The following is a 19445-nucleotide window of genomic DNA, read 5'->3' as shown; positions in this document are numbered from 1 at the left end:
TAATTATTGTGATTAACTTGTATAATTAACAATCTAACTACTAATATGATTAATATTCTCTCGCAAGTTGTAATGTTTCTAGCCTAAAAAAACCAAACTACACAAATGTCAGGAAATACAACAGCTGAAAAATATAAAATGCTGGAAGAAAAAAAAATTAAAAAGTAAGAACAAATCAATGAAACTTCAATCTTGAATGAAAATTTTCTTAAGGAAATTTTGAAAAATAATACAACGTAATAATTATCTGTCTGATACTACATTATTTTTCTTGATAGATAGAAGTTATTGATGATAGAAAAGTGAACAATAATAAAAAATATTGATCAATGAGAGATTGATAGAATCATTTACATCATACATAAAATTTATATAGTCAATAAAAATAATTAATTAGTATAACTAGTTAATTAACAATTATACTTAATTTGTATAATTAAATAACGAATATGACTCTAATAATACATAACAAAACTTGGAGATATTATTATGGATTGTAAGTAGTTGGTTGAGAGAAATCAAAACCTTGAAGTTTGGTTCGATCCAAGACAAACTAATAAGGTTGTTATCTAGTAAAAGCAAGTGCATTCAAGAATAGTCTCCAAATATTTTATTGTTCCCCTTAATGTATTGTCATGTGATTATTAATGAAATGACTTGAATCTTTTATTTCAGTTTTTTAAAACTTATATTGAAACAATTTTTTTTTAATATTTTATTTGAATAAAATGTCGTGTTTTTCGTTCTCTACTTCCTTCAAAAGTAAAATTTTTTTGTTTGTTTGGAGATGAAATAGTAAATAAATTTAAATATAATTGTAAGATTTCAAATTCGAACTAAAACATGATATTCAACCTAACAATATCGAATATTGTCAGTTGAAATATATCTTACATAAACTTCAAGAATAACTCTATCTAAAGTTATTATGTTGAATAATGTTTTGTATATTAAATTTTATTTATTCAACCGTGAAAAATAATTCTTATAAAATAATAAATTATGTGAAGTGTCATAAAATGTTTAAATACTTGATCAATTACATAGTTAGATAACTTGATTGGTGAACTAAAACACATCAAATAAATTTATTAGATAACTTGATTGGTGAACTAACACATCAAATAAATTTTAATAAAAATATCTCAAATTTGAATTCAAAAAACTAATAATTGCAAACTACTAATAATTATCTTGGTCAACATACAATATATATTTTTAAATACAAGTTAAATATAAATTATAAAATCTTATAGCTCCAAAAAGTAAAATTTACTATGTACAAAGATTTATCAAGGTGATTAACTTAGAGTAAGGGTCCTCTACATTTCCTAAAAGAAATGGAGAAGTACTCCATTATTAAAGTTTTTGGTATATAACTGCAATGTAATTTTTAAGTATAGTGAAACTACTTATGAAGGTTACCGTCACCCTTAAAAACAATATGGTATAGAAATTCATGTGAAAGAAATTAAATATCAATAAACAAAGAGAAGTCTTACCGTCTCTTTTTATCTTTGTTGTTATAAGTTGCGAAAACTCTACAATTTTTCTTTGATCGTTCAGTATCTGATTTTATAAACTGCATTCATTGTAATTATATATTAATGAATAATTATTAACTATTTCTGTACAAGTATTTTATATTTATATAATTTTTTAATTAAGTTTATTTATGTCCTAAGCCATATCTTAAATTTTTAAAATTTCTGATAATCTAAAAATAAAGTAAATTATTTGATACTTTAAAATTTTGTTAGATACCGCTACTCCGAAGATAAAATTGATTTAAAATATAAATTTAAAAATTTATTTCATATATACATAAAATATTTTTATACTATTAATCGATCATAACTAATAAGTTATTATAGATATTTAAATTTTATCAAAATTATTTTTAAAAATAATGTAGATGAAATAGTTGTAATGCGAAATTTTCTCATAATAGTAGTGAATGACAATTAAACTTTAAATTTAATTTAAAATAAATAAATATAAAAATTAATATGACATTAAATGATTATATATTGAGTATCGTACTAAACAAAACTCTAAAATATCATAATGTTAAATAATCTATTTTTAAGAGAAGGTATATGTGATTGATGAAATTTTAAATATTTTTTAAATGCTGAATGATGGACTCTGATCTATATTAGAATTTTCAAAAAATCAATAATTGTTTACGAAATTAATTGATTAACATTTATTCATTTTTGTATAAAATGCTTTTATAAAATGTTCCAAATGTTATTCCCTCTATTACAAGATATAAGTACAAATAAATAAATAAAATATTTTAAATTTTGAATTAAATATATTTTTAAATCCATTTTTACTTGTATTTATTAAAGGATTCCTTGTTATTTATTTTTCCTTTATATGTCATTTTTAACATTGAAAGCATATTTCCTTAATTTGTAAATTAAACAATTAGAAAAAACGTGGTTGGAAAAAATAATATAGAAAAAGACACGTACAATGAATATAATACTATTAATATGTTAATCGTTAATTCCAAGTTTAATGAGATAATAAAAAATAGCAAGATTACCCAATTAGACTAGAATGTAATAAAGGAAGTTTACCGAAATACCTTACTTAAATTATAAACGAAGAAATTAAAATAAATAAAAAATATTTTTTGACAGAAAAATAAAACAAAATTCTTAAATACCACACTTAAATGTTATATAATTTGTATAGAACATTTTTTTTGTGTGTGACAAAACAGGACATTTTTCTTAAAAACTCAATCTTCTACTAAAAGCAAAAATCGAGCGATTCAATAAAAACTATCCTAACAAATGACAACACTTAAGAGAATTCATCATTAATTTTATTCTCTTTTAAAGAGTAGAACTTATTTATTTATCATGCTTAAAAATGAGATTTATATTTACAACATCTTCATTTCACCCACGTGGCTAGTAGTAGTGGTTAGGAATTGAATACCAAATCAAAACCGTTTGTAGTTCCCTCCCTCTATTCCTCAAACTTCAAACATTTTTCTTCAAATCAACCTTCAACAATTAAATGGAAGCTATCTCCTACATTCAATCATCATTTTCTGATTCCAATCCTCTTCCTTTTCCCACAAAAAACCACTTGGTTACTCTCAACACTACAACACCATTTACCTTAATATCAAGAGCATCTTTTGTTAGGCTCAAACATCACACACCAATTAACATACATTACTCTAAAAATGTAACAACAAATGTTCCATCTTCAAATCCATGTTCCTTTGCACAATCCTACCTCATAAAAAACCTTAACTTCTCATCCCATTCCGCTCTAAAAACTTCCATAGAAGCCCGTTTCAACACCCCCAATAAGCCCGATTTAGTCATCGACTTATTCAAAAAATGGGGTTTCTCAAATACCAACTTACGAAACATCATGGCAAAAGAACCATGGTTACATTCTTGCAACCCCAACAAAAGAGTTCTCCCAAAGTTTCAATTTTTACTCTCCAAAGGCGCTTCTAATACCGAAATTATTTACATAGTGACAAAGACACCAACGTTTCTTCGTCGAAGCCTAGACAATCACATAGTTCCAACCTATGAATTGTTAATTGGTTACTTGCAATCTGATAAAGAGACATTGAATTGCATAATTCGTAACCCACTTTCATTTTGTTGTACTAGGATGAGAACTAATGTTAAATTGTTGGTTGATTTTGGTGTTTCTGATTCAACCATTGTCACATTGCTTCATAAATGGCCTAGTGTATTTTCATCAAATAATTTGCTAAGGGAAATTGAAGAATTAAAGGAATTGGGTTTCAACCCTTTGAAATCAGCTTTTAGTATAGCATTGCTTGCTAAACTAACTGTGAGAAAATCACATTGGGATGATAAAGTTAATGTTTTTAAGAAATGGGGTTGGTCGGATGAAAATGTTGTTGAAGCATTTAGGAGACAGCCAAATTGTATGTTGGCATCATGTGATAAAATTAATAATGTGATGGAATTTTGGGTGAATGAGTTGGGTATGGATGCTATGGAACTTGTTAAAGGGACAAATATTTTTGGACTTAGTTTGGAAAAAAGGGTTATTCCAAGAGGTTTTGTTGTTCAATATATGTTAGCTAAAGGTTTGATAGACAAGAATGCTAGTTTGATTACCCCTTTTTTGATTACTGAGGAAATGTTTTTGAAGAAGTTTGTGATGTGTTTTAAGGAGAATGATACATCTTATATGTTAAAGATATATCAGGACAAGATGAATGTTCAAGATTACAAAGAGGGGAGTAGCATTAAGCCATCGTTAAATTGTGACTAATGTGTAAGAATAACTTGTGTATTTAAAAATTCTAACCTTTTTGGTTTTTTCATTGTCTTATTCTAGGTACTTATTCTACTATTTTCTGAATTTCGTAAGTTAATTCAGTTGTTCATTTTGTCATTTAGAATTTTTAGATTGTGTGAAGATGATATTATGCGGCCTTAATGAATTAATTATTCAATTTTTGACTTAAAATTTAGTTAATTTAATTTTATGAAATAAATTTTTAGTTTATATAAAATTTTAAAATTTCGTTTTTAGATCATAGAAAAAAATTACATAATTTATTTCCTACAAAATTATTTTACAAGTTGTTTTAGTATTTGTCGAAGAGAAACGTGTTTTTTTGCAAGTATGTTTTAAACATTATTAAAAGTTCATCCACATAAAAATAAATTTTTTTAATTTGTATGAATTTTTTAAATGTCATATGTTCAAAATAAAAGTTTTTAATATAAAAACCTAAAATAATTAGGATATTGTTGGCACTTGATTTTTTTTTTATAATCTTTCTTAATGGGCTTAAATATGAGCCACATCTAAAATTGAAACAGCTATATATCATATACTTAGGCGACTAAGACAAGACATCGAAATTTACGATAAGATATTTTTAGACAGTTTAAATTATATAAATAATTAATTAATTTTAAATTATTTCGACCATTAATTAAGTATTAAGTATGATAATCAAGATTTGTGATTGTGTGGCATTGTTATTAATGATAATGATTTTCGTATTTTTATTCGCAAAAGAATATTTACACAGTTAACATTTTTTCTAGTAATTTTTTAATTTTTAATATCTTTTCGTACAAGGTCATCATACCAAACATTATTTTTTACTTTTTTTTTATTTTTTATCGGCCAACCCACAAAAATAACAAAAGAGATCATCCTCTCTGACATCAATTAGCTTAAAATGGAACAACATTGGTTCAAATTAAGGAAATGGGTTGAAAATACCATTACGCCCTAATGCACAATAGATAAAGTTGATTGGCCCGCGAAAATCAAAATAAGAAAATGAATTCGCAGATAGATGTATTGTCGCGCCAAAAATATAAATTTAAACTAGCAAAAATATATAAAATCTTATAAACATTTTAAGGTGTTTTTGGTTTTACTTTTTTTAAACGTGACACGAAACGAACATCATCGTATAGTAGAATACATGGTCATATCATTATTATAGTACGTCAAAGGTATATTAAATTAGTGAAATTAAAAAAATTAAAATTCAAAAACATTAATTTTGACTTAAGGAAGAATCATCTAAACTTATAAACATGAATACTCGACTTATTGTGGAAGATGTTTTTTTTAAGAATGAAGTGTTTTGTTTGAGGAATTTTCAAAATATATTTTAAATTTTTTAATAGCTATATTAATGTAGCAAAATTTAATAATTTAATGTATTACTTTATCAAGTAGTTATGATATTTGAGTTTGATGCATTTGTTAGTCATTAAAAATATACTAACAAGTGTAACAAATAGTTTTTATTTGAGCATGTATCACAGAAATTATCAATATTCATTAGTGTTCAACTCTAATTTATTTATCTCTCGTTTTATCATAAAAAATTAGGCTACGAGGATTTCTCATGTTGCATTTTTTGTGTGTGACAATTTTTTATGTTGCATTAAATCAATCTATCATATTATTGAATTGGATAAAACGAGTTGCATAGGCATTGGAATCGCAACAAATACAAATCTTGGCAAAAATGTTTTCAGTGGATTTTGAATTCCATCATATTAGGCGATGGCTGGTTCTGTTAACAATGAAAATAGGAAGAAAGAGGAAGAAGAGAAACAACCACTCTAGGGTTTCATAACATATATTGAACAAAAACTAAAGTTAATAAGGTTACAATGAGTATATATATAAAAGAATAGAATTGTCTAAAATACCCTTACTACTAATATATAATAATATTATCTAACATCTCCCTTCAAACTCACGATGCATTAACATGGAGCATCGATAGTTTGTCAACTAAAAAACGGAAACGTTTAATGGAATGCATCTTTGTAAACAAATCAGCAATCTGTAAAGAAGAAGAAATAAACGGTAGAGTAATAGTTCCATGCTGAAGATGATGACGAGTAAATTGACAATCAATCTCAATGTGTTTGGTGTGTTCATGAAAGACCGAATTGTGAGCAATTTGAATAGCACTCTTGTTATCGCAGTGCATCGGAGTTGGCTCAGAAAGAGAGATACCCATATCAGACAAAAGCCAACGCAACTAAATTATTTTAGCGGTAGTGGATGCCATAGCACGATACTCAGCTTCTGTAGAAGAGCGAGAGACAATGTCTTGTTTCTTACTCTTCCAAGAAATAAGAGAGTCTCCAAGAAAGATACAGAATCCTGTGGTGGATTTACGATCTGTGATGTCACCAGCCCAATCAACATCAGAATAAGCTCGTAACTCTAATGAGGATGACAATGGAAAGAGAAGACTTTGAAATTGAGTTCCTCGAAGATAACGAAGAATCCGAATAACTACTGCCCAATGTACTGTAGTGGGAGAGACAACAAACTAACTAACAACATGAACAACATAAGCAATGTCAGGTATGGTAATCGTAAGATACACTAAGCTGCCAACCAAAGTACGATACAAAGTGGAATATGGTAAATGAACACCACCCGAAGGAGCATATTTCACATTCAACTCAAGAGGAGTATTTGCTGCTCTAGTATCAGAAAGACGAGCCTGGTCAAGAATGTTGGCAATGTACTTGGATTGAGAAAGAAGGTAGCCTCTAGGAGAGTAGGCAACTTCAATCCTCAAGAAATAGCGAAGAGTTCCCAAGTCCTTCATCTCAAACTGTTTGGCTAACTGCAATTTCAACTCATTGATTCCACTAACATCATCACCTGTAATAATCATATCATCAACATATAGAGAAAGTATAATGCGACCATAAGTGGTGGACCTTATAAACAATGCAGAATCATGTTCACTAGAGCAAAAACCAAGAGAAGTGATCACAGTAAAGAATTTCTCAAACCAAGCTCGAGGAGCCTGTTTAAGACCATATAGAGCCTTTTTTAACTTACATACTTCCCCTTGATTATGAGAAACTCCTTGCGGAGGGACCACATAGACTTCTTCATGAAGCTCACCATTTAGAAAAGCATTTTTGACATCCATTTGAGAAATATGCCATTGACGAATAGATGCAACTGCAATAAGAGTACGAATAATGGCCATCTTGGCTACAGGAGCAAAAGTTTCTTCATAATGCATACCATATTGTTGAGAGAAACCCTTAGCAACAAGACGTGCTTTATAGCGCTCAACTAACCCATCAGACTTAGTTTTGATCTTGTATACCCAACGAGACCCAATAGCACGTTTTCCAGGAGGAAGAGGTACTAATTCCCAAATATTGGTTTTGTGCAATGCAGAAAGTTCTTCTGCCATAGCCTGCTGCCATAGAGGATCAAGAACAACCTCTTTATAGGAAGAGGGCTCAGACAAACTGTGAATAGAGGTTAAGAAAGAAACAAATGAAGTTGAGTAAGTGGAATAGACAAAATCAGGTAACTGAGTAGACTTACATTGACGAGAGGGGTAACTAGGAGGATCAACAATCGCAGGAGGTGGTTGAACAACCGGGGAGGCAAGAGGGATGCCATCATGTGGAGTATTAGTATTTTCCCGCAATTCTCAACATTACAATCACCAGAAGCATAATCTTTAGGACCAAACAGATCAATATGGGTTAGTTCATAACTCTTAGTAATCTGAGAATCAGAGGAAATAGAGTAAAAATGGATGTGCTCAAGAAAAACAACATTACGAGATACATAAAGTTTTCCTACATGAGGATCATAACAACGATAACCTTTTTGACCATCCCCATAACCAAGAAAAACACACAACGCTGAACGAGAAGACAACTTACTGCACTCTACTTGAGGGCGAAGAACAAAACAAGTAGAACCAAAAACCTTCAAAGAATGATAATCAGGGGGTAGAAGCATACAATATAAAAAAGAAAAATACTATTAACATGAAGGCGTTTTTTAATTCAAAAATAATATGATAGAAAAATATTTTTAATAAGAATCCCAATTCTCTAGCCTCTAGCCTCTAAGTCTAACATCCATACTTTGAGTATTTGTACATGTAAATGATGAATGAATAATCGACATTTGATTCATTTCCATGTCACACACTTACATTTTTTTAACCGATCAAAGTTCTCGTGCGAGAGATTTAATATTGACATATACACTTTTTCACTGACAAAAATAGTGTAAATGATTAAACTTGTTTATTTCTTTTTTTTATGAAACAATAATTTTGTAAAAACAAACTAGTCTGTTTGTGTAAACTTTAAAAAAAATTAAAGCAAATAGTGATACAATGAAAAATATTATAGATGACAAACTAATATATATATATTTGAAAAATAATAAATTAAATAAACATGAAATATTTGAGATTATTTAAAATTGATTAGTAAATATATAGTCTAAACTGTTTGATCTCAAACTAATGATTGATCTAGATCGACTTCTAAAAAACATTCGTAATTTTATTAATGTAAATAATGTACGTCAAAATGTTCAACCTCTACGAGATCAAATATGTGAGTAAATTAAAATGAGATTATAATAAAGTTAAGAGATAATAAATAAAGAGATACACGTTCACGTAGTTAATCAAATTCAATTTTATGTTAGAGAATTTTTTTTTTAAAATATAAAATTATTAAACCAAATACAATATCTGTAATCAGTTATGGTATAATACAATTGCAACTCTAGATTGGAAAAAATGATAGATGATGTAGAGGAAAAAGTATAGCACAGAATCCAAAGTATCATTGATTACACTAGTACCAATCACTCCAAGTGTTAAGAATCTTAAGATATGAGATGAAAATATTTGAGAATTGAATTTTGGAAAATTTTGCTTAATGAGAATTTTGAAGAGTTAAATTTATATTTTTTATTTAAAAAAATTGAAAAAACATGATAAATGATCTTATACTTTAATTATATTTATTTTATTTATAAAATAAAAAAACTTTTTACAGTGTTCTTGATTTAAAAAGAAAAGTAAGTCCTCTCCTCTCCATAATCCTCCATCTAAATATATCCTAAAAGAATAAATTATTTCATATAAAATTTATAAATTCATATAAATGGATATGAAATCAGACTCAATTATGACAAATTGTTAATGATGAGATTCTAATTCTTGAAACAAATCTATACAGTTGTGTTTCTTGCTGATAAGCATTTTCATATATATATATATATATATATATATATATATATATATATATATATATATTATTTTATGTGAATATTCCATTTATTATTATTTTTAAGCTAAAAACATATTAAAAAAAAAGGAAAAATTTAAAATTGGGGGACATAAACTTAATTTAAGATAAAAAGAAAAAGATATAAAAAGTTCATTAAGTTAAACAAATTTTCTAACACGTTGCACGGATATTATATAACTAAACTTCGTTTTGCATGTTTTTTTTTTTTTTTTTATGTTATAAATTACGGCAATAAAATGATTTTGCAAATAACATTTTAATATGTCATGTTTTTCTTTGACATTGCACCACTTCAATAACTAACAATACTCATATATAGATAGTGATGACCCTATGTTATTTTATACTATCTGAATGAGGTGAATGGAATACAAAGACGTCGTAAATTACATTTTTAAAGCTCATCAGTGAGTAGTTTATGTTAGTGGATTCTACAGAAGACGGTTGAGACTCTTCAGTGTGACCATTGTATCAAATTTAACTTTCTGAACAAGTTTTAAATTCTGAAAATCATTTACATTGTGACTAATACGAATCCATTTTTTTTTTTAAAAGTCAAATAACACGAGCCTCATCATCTCCCACACGAAGTTATTTCTTTATAATTGGATAGAAACCCGTCTCTTATACATCTATATAAAGGAAGATACTAAAACTTTATATTGCTTTATTCTTATAAATTTACCATTTATTTGATCTACTTTGTTTACAATTTTATTATGTTTATTCAATTAAATAATTGATTTAAAAAAAAAATCAATACTCGTATATATGAGATATCATATTTTAGTGTAACTTTTTTTTCTACCAATTTTACTGTTTGTTTAAATTATTTAATTAGAGTTTTATCTCTTCTTAACCAAATAACTGAATATTATGGGTGTCACAACTCAGAAGTGAGTAGGCCAAAAGAGAGTAACAACAATAAACTTAATCCCAATTAAAGAAAGAAGAAAAAGAAAAAGAAAAATTAAACTCCATTTTATTTTATTTTGTGTGACAAAATCCCCCCAAAAGATTATTAATCATGAAAAAGAAAAACATTACGGCCAAATGGGGCCTGTCCTTCTCAAATGGTGCCATATGGAGAAGTTAACATTAACACCTCCATTCCATCTCTCTCTGCTTGTTTCTTCTTCCCACCAACTAAACCACTTCAAAATATCTACTTCCAAATACTCTCTTCGTCAATTCCATAAATTTATTTGTGTAGACTATTTACTATTTTTATAATGTAAAATAGAAAATATTGACTTAAAAGTGATATAAGTAGTACTTCTTTGGATTCTATTTGTACATAAAAGAAAATCGGTTAATAAAAATTAATATTTTTAAACTAAATATATCAACTTTCTATAATTAACTTTTGTTTATAAATAAGGTCAAAGAGAATATTAATTAAGTTAAGGTATAATTCAAAAAAACAGTATCAATTATTGTATGGAAAATTGAAATAATAATTTATTTAAAATAAATTTTTATAGAAGTGGATCATTAATCCTCCTGGACGGAGTGTTTATTATTTTTTAAAAAATCTAAAATAAAATAAAACCGCTCCACTTCCGTTACTATGAAATCGTCATTATCAAAAACAGCCTTATAGTATATAGTTATAATATACATTTTATAATAGTAACCCCTTTTCAATGTTTACACATGAAATGAGGAGAATGGGACAAGAATCAGATTACAAAACCCAGTTGGTATTAGATATATGCTCCATTTCCACCCGTTCAGTTCATTGTGTTCATACACTTTTTTCTAATGCACCTTTCATTGATTGGTATTGCATTCTTGGAGTAAGTTTTTTAATTCATTTCCCTTATTTTCCTTTTTAATTCTTGGTTCTTTTACTCTATGATTTATATGAATCTTTACATATTGGGATCTCTTAGGTGGAAGAAAATGCAGGGGAAAGTACCATTCGTAAAAAATATCATAAACTTGGTATGTTTTTAATCATTTTATGCTTGTATTTGTATATGCAATTTGTCTATTTTTTTTGGAATTATAACAGGTGCTATTAATTTTTTGTTGTAGCCTTGCAACTTCATCCAGATAAGAATAAACACCCCAAAGCTGAAATTGCATTCAAGCTTGTCTCTGAGGTTAGTTTTTGATTATTGTTTAGCCATGTAATACTTTCACTATGTTTCAAAAAACATATTTTAGATTCACAGTATAGTTAATAGATTCTTTTAATATTTTTCCAATCTATGAAAACATGTTTAAAAGTTTACCTATATTGGATCAAAATCACAACTAAACTCTTCATTTTTTCTTTCATTTATTCTTTAGGCATATACATGTCTATCTGATGCTGTAAAAAGAAAAGCTTTTAATTTAGAAAGAAACAAAAGCTTCTGCATTGAATGCAACAGAATTTCATATACATCAAACATTGTCACTACCAATTCAAATGGTTCAAGTTTCAAGGCATGGAACATTATAAGCAAATCAATATCTAGTAAAGTTAGAAGAAACATTAAGGATATGAGAGAAAAATTGAAGGAAGAAGCTAAGGTGATTGAGAATTGTTTGAGGAAAAATTCAGTGTCAAAGAAGGAATCTCCAATTTACAATCCATCAAAGAATCATTTACATGGAGGAAGGTGTCAACATAGAGTTGAGAGAGAAATTCCTGTTTTCAATCCATCAAATTACAAATACCAAAGTTACCCTCATTCTAGGGACAATGTTTACAAGAATTCTAAGACGTGTTGGTATTTGCAGACAGAAAAAATAGTGCAGAATGGTAACAAGGGAGGAGCTAAGTATGCATCTCCTGTTTTTGAGGTCAAGTCAAGTAGTGTAGACACAAGAAAATTTGCTTGTGTTCCATCAAAGTGTTAGGTTAAACATTTTTTTAGATTCAATTGATGATGCAATTTGATTGACATATTCTTGCTACTTGTAAGGATTACTTGCATTATGCTATGATAGTTGTCATTACTCTCATGAGCTATGCATATGCTTACAGAACATAAAGTTTATCTTAAATTAAGTTTATGTATTGTCACTAAGCAAAATTCTTAAAGTTGGAGATATGGTCAGAAAATGAGTTTATAAGTGGCGATATCTCTCAACTTGCAAACTAACATTGTAAAGATTGAGTTAGTAAATTAATATTAATCCAAACTTAAATATGATATTAGAGTTTATCCAAGATTTGTGAATCACTCGATATCGAACTACTCGTGTCACGTTCTAGATGCCTATTCATGGGTATGAGTGTGTGTATTAAGATCTCACATTAGATATAACCTGAAAAATGAGTTTATAATTATGTGTTGCGTCATGAGGGGTCCAAGGATCATCACATTGGAACAAGAATAATTACACAAGTGAGTTTGACACACATCTTAACTCAAAACTTTAAGACAATAGGTTTATGGGTCCTCTTACTTATATAATGTTATTTTCGTTTGAATTATTTACTCACACTTGATATACCAATGGTACGAAACCTCACCCACCTTTTAATCCAATTTTGTTAGGGTTGACAATCATAGAAGCAAGACTGCAATACAAGCTCATAAGGTCAAATCAGATTCAAATTGTCTACTATATCTTCCATTTCATTTATAATCTTCTTTCTTTTATTTTAACCTGAACAGAGAGTAATTAAAATGATAATTGAGCTACAACAACTTCAATTCTTTATTGAGTGAATGTGTCAGTAGGAAGCTCCCAATCTAGACAAAAAATATAGACAATTAATATAACCTATGCAATTGTATTCAAGAGGATAATGAATTTTAGTTAAGAACGAGTTTTTCTAGAGAACCTGCATAGGAATCCTAATTGAAATAATTTTGTGCCCTTCTCCTGAAAAGCACAGAGTTAAAACCAAAAGGGTTTAATCAATTAATGCAAATTTATGAGTTGTGCAAAGAAAGGTGATTTTCAACCCCAATACTTCTAGAACTGATAGCAAGATTTACTAAAAAAGGAAAACATGAAGAAAAAAAATCTAGAATAAATTCATCATAGAAAGAGCTGAGTATTTGAAAAGAGAGAATCTTTCGTTTTAATGAAAATGGAATATAGTGTGGGTAACATTCCAAAGCCTTCAACTTGGTCAAGATTACTCTATTTATAGAGGAAGATTTTTGTGGTGTCATTGAAAAAAAGAAATTAGTTATAACACTCTACTTTCTCTAGTTGAGAAAGGTACATCAAAGTCCTTGTAATTGAAAATTTAACGTGAAGTTAATAAAATCCCTAAGATACTCCTAAGAAACAAGTGGTTTTTTTATGATTTTTTTGAATTTTAATCATTTCTTTTTCTCTTCTTTATTAGTAATATTCACATTCTTCATAATATCTAAAACAAAAGTTGTCTTTTATTCGAACTTCAATCACTTATTTATTGTTTGGATCTTTAATCTCACAATTTTTATGTTAAAATAATATTTTATAGTCTTTCTTCAAAAATTGAGCAACACTTTTATCAATTATGGATACATATAAAATATTTGAAATTAGTTTCATATTTGAGTGGCTTTTATTTACAATATTTCCAATGCCTTAAAATAAACATGTGCTTCTTTTCCAATTCAAACTTTGGAAACAACAATTTTGTTGAACTCTTTGAAAAAATCTTGATCATAAGTCGTATAGTTTGTGCAACCATTATCAATAAGCGAAGCTTAAGAGGGTTTGTTGGTGTTAAAACATGATATTGCCACTAGTTGTACCTCTTTCTCTTCATGTTGATCCTTAATAATGTTAACATTTTCTTGTTGGTGGAGAAATTTGCATATTTTCTCCAGAGTTTTAATTGATCGCACTTGTAACATTTTGTTTGGAATTCAAGCCAATATGTTTTTTTATGGATGATTAGTTTTCTTGCAATAAGGATATGGTGGAAAAGAGTGAGTGCTTTGTTTTTTATTGTAATTCTTATCAACTTCAACTTTTTTGTACCTTGTGAGCTTTATGGTAAAAACATCACATTTTTTATGGAAGCCAAGTGATTCTTCACATACATCTTCATTCTCTACTTTAACTTAAAATTTATTCAAAACACATGCATCTTCAAGGTTTAGTTTGAAATAAATCATTCATTTTTCTCTTATTCATCAATAATATGATAATTCTTTATCAAATCTAAAACAAAGCTTTTGTCTTTCATCTAAATTGTTTGTGATAACTTTTTTTATTGATCTTTAATCACACAACTTTTGATTTAAAATAGCACTTTGTAGCCTTTATCCAATGACTGAGCAACACTTAAAAAGATTTAGATAAATTCGAAAAGCATACAAAACATTTGAAATTAGTTTCAAACCTAAGTGACTTGTAATTCCAATTGTTCCAATGCCTTCTAATGCAATATGTGCTTCATTCCCAATTTTGACTTTGAAATAGCAGTTTTGTTTAACTATTTGAAAATGTCTCGATGTAAGTCATATGGTTTGTGCAACCAATATCAATAAGCCAATCTTTTGAGGATTTGTTCAACCATGAATCTCTTCCTCTTCACGTTGATCCTAACAATGTGTTAACATTTCCTTATTGTTGTTGGTAAGACTTACGTATGTCATTATTGATTGCACTTTTAGCATTTTGTGTCATGCCTCTACCAACATTTTTGTGGGTTATTAGTCTTTTTGCAATAAAAAAAATATTAGCCCTTTTCAACAAAATCTTGAAGTAGTTCATTTTTATTGTTTTTTTCACCATTGTTGTTCTTTCATTAGGCTAAATATTCACCTTTAAAAGTTTTTTGTGGTTCTCATAGTGCTTAAAATTGCATGCTAAAGTGATATAACACATATCCTTTGTGTTTTTCCAAAAGTTTTATATTTTTTAGGTACAATTAGAACAAGTTTTTCTACAATTCTCTAATCACCACATATCCTAGTGTATAGTATCCATACCAAATTAGTAGTATTCAATAATTTATTAAAGTATTCATTTCTAGTCTCATCTATCTTCATTATTTGTAATTCAAACTCCCTCGTTAAATTCAACACATGCATTTTTTAGATCTTTTCTTCTCCTACATATTTTTCTTTAAGTAATCTTAAATTTCTTTTTCTATTTTAAGACTCGTGATTCTGGTGAAGACAATTTTTGAAACACATTTATCATCGACTTCTTCTATTTTTCTTTCTTAGTGAATTTTCATCTAGGCCACAGTAAGATTGTTCTTATATTAAAGAAACATCATGATCGTTTTATATATAGCTTCCTATACATCGAAAGTCTCTAGGTGTGCTTTGGTTTCCATTGTTCAAATATCATAGTTTTCTCCATAAAAAAAGTTAGGAGAGGCAACTTGTGAAATACTTTTTTTGACCACCATCTTCACAGGTTTATTACAAACCTAAACTTAACTTCGATACCAATAAAGTTTTTTTTTTTTTTTTTTTGTTTCTATTTCATATCAGAAAATATATGAGATATATTAAATGTGGAAAAACTTCATTCTAAACTTTTACTCATCACTATATATAAAAAAAACTAAATATTAAAACAAAAATATATCATAAATCATATCCTAAATATAAGTAACAAATCTTACGAATACACTAAACAACATTTCAAATACATATTATATTCTAATGATAAATATGTAATCTTCAAAAGATGGTCTTTTCTTTTAATAACCATTTTCTGAAGAAAAAAAAAATATACTCTCATTTGAAAATTAAATATCAAAATGCTCTTTTGTTTTTTTAGTTATAAGTCGCTATTTGGAATGGTGACTTCCTTAAGGAAGTTCAAGTTTCAAATGGCGACTTCTCAAAGGCTTTTTTTTTTTTAAATTTTTTTTTTAATTTTCATTGAAATAACAAAAATAATATATATATATATATATATATATATATAATATTTTTGTTATTTCTATAAAAATTTAAAAAAAAATTGGTTTTTTTATTTAAAAAAAGCCTTTGAAAAATTGTCATTTAGAACTTGGGCTTCCTTAAGGAAATCGCCGTTCCAAATGGCGACTTATAACTAAAAAAATTTAGTATTTAATTTTTAAACGAGAATATTTTGATTTTTTTCTTCAGAAAAGAGTTATTTAAATAAAAAGGCCTCAAAATATACCTATACATATTATTCTTAACTATTTCAACTCTAATAATTGTATAATCATTTAGTACTACCATCCATTCTTATTATAAGAACTAAAAAGAGTACCTTCTCTTTGGTACTAATAATATTTTAAGTGAACAAATGGGTTCTAATTGAAACCATTTTTCTTGCCTGAAAAGTGATTCTAGAGGATAATGTATTGTAAACTTTTTGTTTGACCATTGCTTCTTTTTTATTGAACTTCGTTTTAGAAAGAAAAAAAAAATAAGTACTTGTTATGACAGTGATATGGCATATCAAAATAAGATTTTAGTTAAAATTAAATTTTTTAATATTTTTTCTTAAAATTAGAAATCCCCAAATTTAAATCAATTAGAGTTTTTTTTTATCTCTTTCTTCTTCTCTTCTTCAAACCCAAAATTCACCAAGAGAGAAATTTGATCCCTCATTAGTTTTCTCCTTCCACACATAAAAGATTAGCAACTACTAGTCGCAAGGAAAATAACTGGAATGATCAAATGAATGAATCGTCACAACATGAAACAGAGCAACACAAATTGTGAGTTACAGAAGTTCAAAAACAAATGAAAAAACCCAATGTCAAGAATTGAAGAAGAGATCTAAATTTAGAGTTTTTTATTTTTTATTTTTAAATTAATATTTAAACTAAAATTCTGTTTAAATATGCAACATGAGCGTCATAATAGACCACCAAACTTTTTTCTACAGAGTTAAACAACAATTAAAAAAATCATTAATGTCATGCTCTTTTTCAAATTTACTTAAATACTTAAATATTAATTTATTATAATTAAATAACTAAAAGAACAGTATATTGTCAATCATGTTACATTTTCAATGCATTGAACCTTCAACCCATTTACTAAAAATAATCTTTAATATGAATGATGTCATTAAATTGTATATTAGTAATAGTTAATATTTAATGCCAGGTAGTAAAAATATGACTTATGTCTTTAATTAAATATTAGTATAGTGTGGCACAGGAAAAGTTGTCAATTATATATATGATATTCAATTTTAAATTTATTAATTAAATTTAATATAAATTTAAGTAAATTTTAATTTACAAAGTATTATAGTTAAATGATATTATAATATATTAATTGACATTTTATAATATTTTTATATTTATTATAAGTTTATTTAATATTAATTATCTTTAGTCGTGAAATAATAATTAAAATTAATAAAATAAAGAATCTCATTATTTAAATTCAGTTATTTCATGCAACAGACGAATTGAATTAAATTATGACATATATATATATATATATATATATATATATATGATTTTAATTTAAAAATAAATAAAAAATTAATTTTTAAATAAATTAATTTATGCATCAATTATTCAAAAGATATTATAACATATTTCTATGACATTATGTAACGCCTTACGTTTTATAACATGTTATATATTAGTAAGTGTAAATACTTAATATATGACAAATTAACATAGTTGTTTTATATGGTATTATAAATTAATTAATTAAAAGAATAAATAATTAAAATTTTAAAATAAAATATGATACAACACAAATTCATATTTGAATATATGAATGTAACCATAATACATAAGTTAAATTCAAACTATATTATTTTTATTTTTATTGAGTAAAACTTTCTCAAAGTGCCAAAACTTATAACAATTCTTTTAACAATTCAAGCACACACAAAAAAAGAGTGACTTGCATTCTATTTTTTTTTTTTTTAAGAAAAAAACACATCTTAATTAATTTGAAATATTTTATAATGATTGAGTCATGTTATTTAAATAAATAGGAATTCGTGCTTTGCACAAGAATAAATTTACTTTTAAGTACCTTAATAATATTTGGCTAACTAGGAATAACAACTTAATATAAATTATCTTATTTAATTATATATATATATATATATATATATTTTTTTTTTTTTTTTTTTTTTTGAGTTTTGAATCTAATTTATATAATTGTTATAAATCATGTTACACCAATGATATTAACGGATATCCACGGATACAAATAGTACTTATTTGTTATTTTATCTGTTGGAATTAAATAGTATGCACTCTAAAATAATTTTATATGTACATGCTAATATATAATAAGAACGATCTATTTTGCCACATTACTCCATATTTGTATGCTTGTTTTGAAATTAATAATGTGACATAGAAAATTAATGTGTTACATCACTCCAGTTAGCGTATGTTAAGTTGCACTTTTGGAGGAGTTAAGATTAATTTTTGAAATGTAAAATTGATTCTAATTTGTTTGGGTGTTACTGGGCAGATTGTGCTCCAAAATTGGTTATAGTTTAAAAGCTATAATTTTTAGTTTAGAAGTCAAAACGTAATTTTTAAATTAAAATTAATTATTAACACACTTTTCTTTAAAGATATCCAAACATAAACATAAGTTATATTACATTCAATTCAAAAAATTAATTTTAATCACCACATAATAAATTTTTAATCGCCTCTACATGTAATGTCACCGCATAAACAATATAAACAAAAGCTTGAAATATTATTATTTTGGTTTTCAAATAGGAAAATTGAAATGACACACGAGCATTCAAAATTTCAAATTGCATATTTTGAATGTTGATGGCTTGTTTTCACTAAAATGCACGCGAACAGGTAAAAGAAAAAATAACATCACAGGAAAGAAGTAATAAAATGCAACATTTCCCAATATTCAAAAAAGTTGGTTGTACTACACAAAAACACTTGCATGGAAATCAATAAAATATATAGTCAATATATATATA

The 19445-nt window shown here is 26.7% G+C and overlaps 2 protein-coding genes across 2 annotated transcripts; both read left to right on the top strand.

Annotated features, from left to right (window-relative positions):
- Nucleotides 1-3039: 3039 nt before the first annotated feature.
- On the top strand, nucleotides 3040-4293 carry LOC101495049 (uncharacterized). Its single transcript, XM_004487813.1, has one exon. The coding sequence runs from the start codon at nucleotides 3040-3042 to the stop codon at nucleotides 4291-4293; it is 1254 nt and encodes a 417-aa protein (XP_004487870.1).
- Nucleotides 4294-11278: 6985 nt separating this feature from the next.
- Nucleotides 11279-12681, top strand: LOC101494724 (uncharacterized). The gene is made up of 4 exons (XM_004487812.3): nucleotides 11279-11416; nucleotides 11513-11564; nucleotides 11658-11725; nucleotides 11916-12681. Exons 1-4 carry the CDS (start codon nucleotides 11279-11281, stop codon nucleotides 12468-12470), a joined length of 813 nt encoding a protein of 270 aa, XP_004487869.1. The 3' UTR covers nucleotides 12471-12681.
- Nucleotides 12682-19445: the final 6764 nt, after the last annotated feature.

This window comes from Cicer arietinum, chromosome 1 (genome assembly GCF_000331145.2).
Source record: "Cicer arietinum cultivar CDC Frontier isolate Library 1 chromosome 1, Cicar.CDCFrontier_v2.0, whole genome shotgun sequence".
NCBI lineage: Eukaryota > Viridiplantae > Streptophyta > Magnoliopsida > Fabales > Fabaceae > Cicer > Cicer arietinum.
Note: the sequence above shows the minus strand (reverse complement) of the source record. Positions and strands in the feature narration are given on the sequence as shown.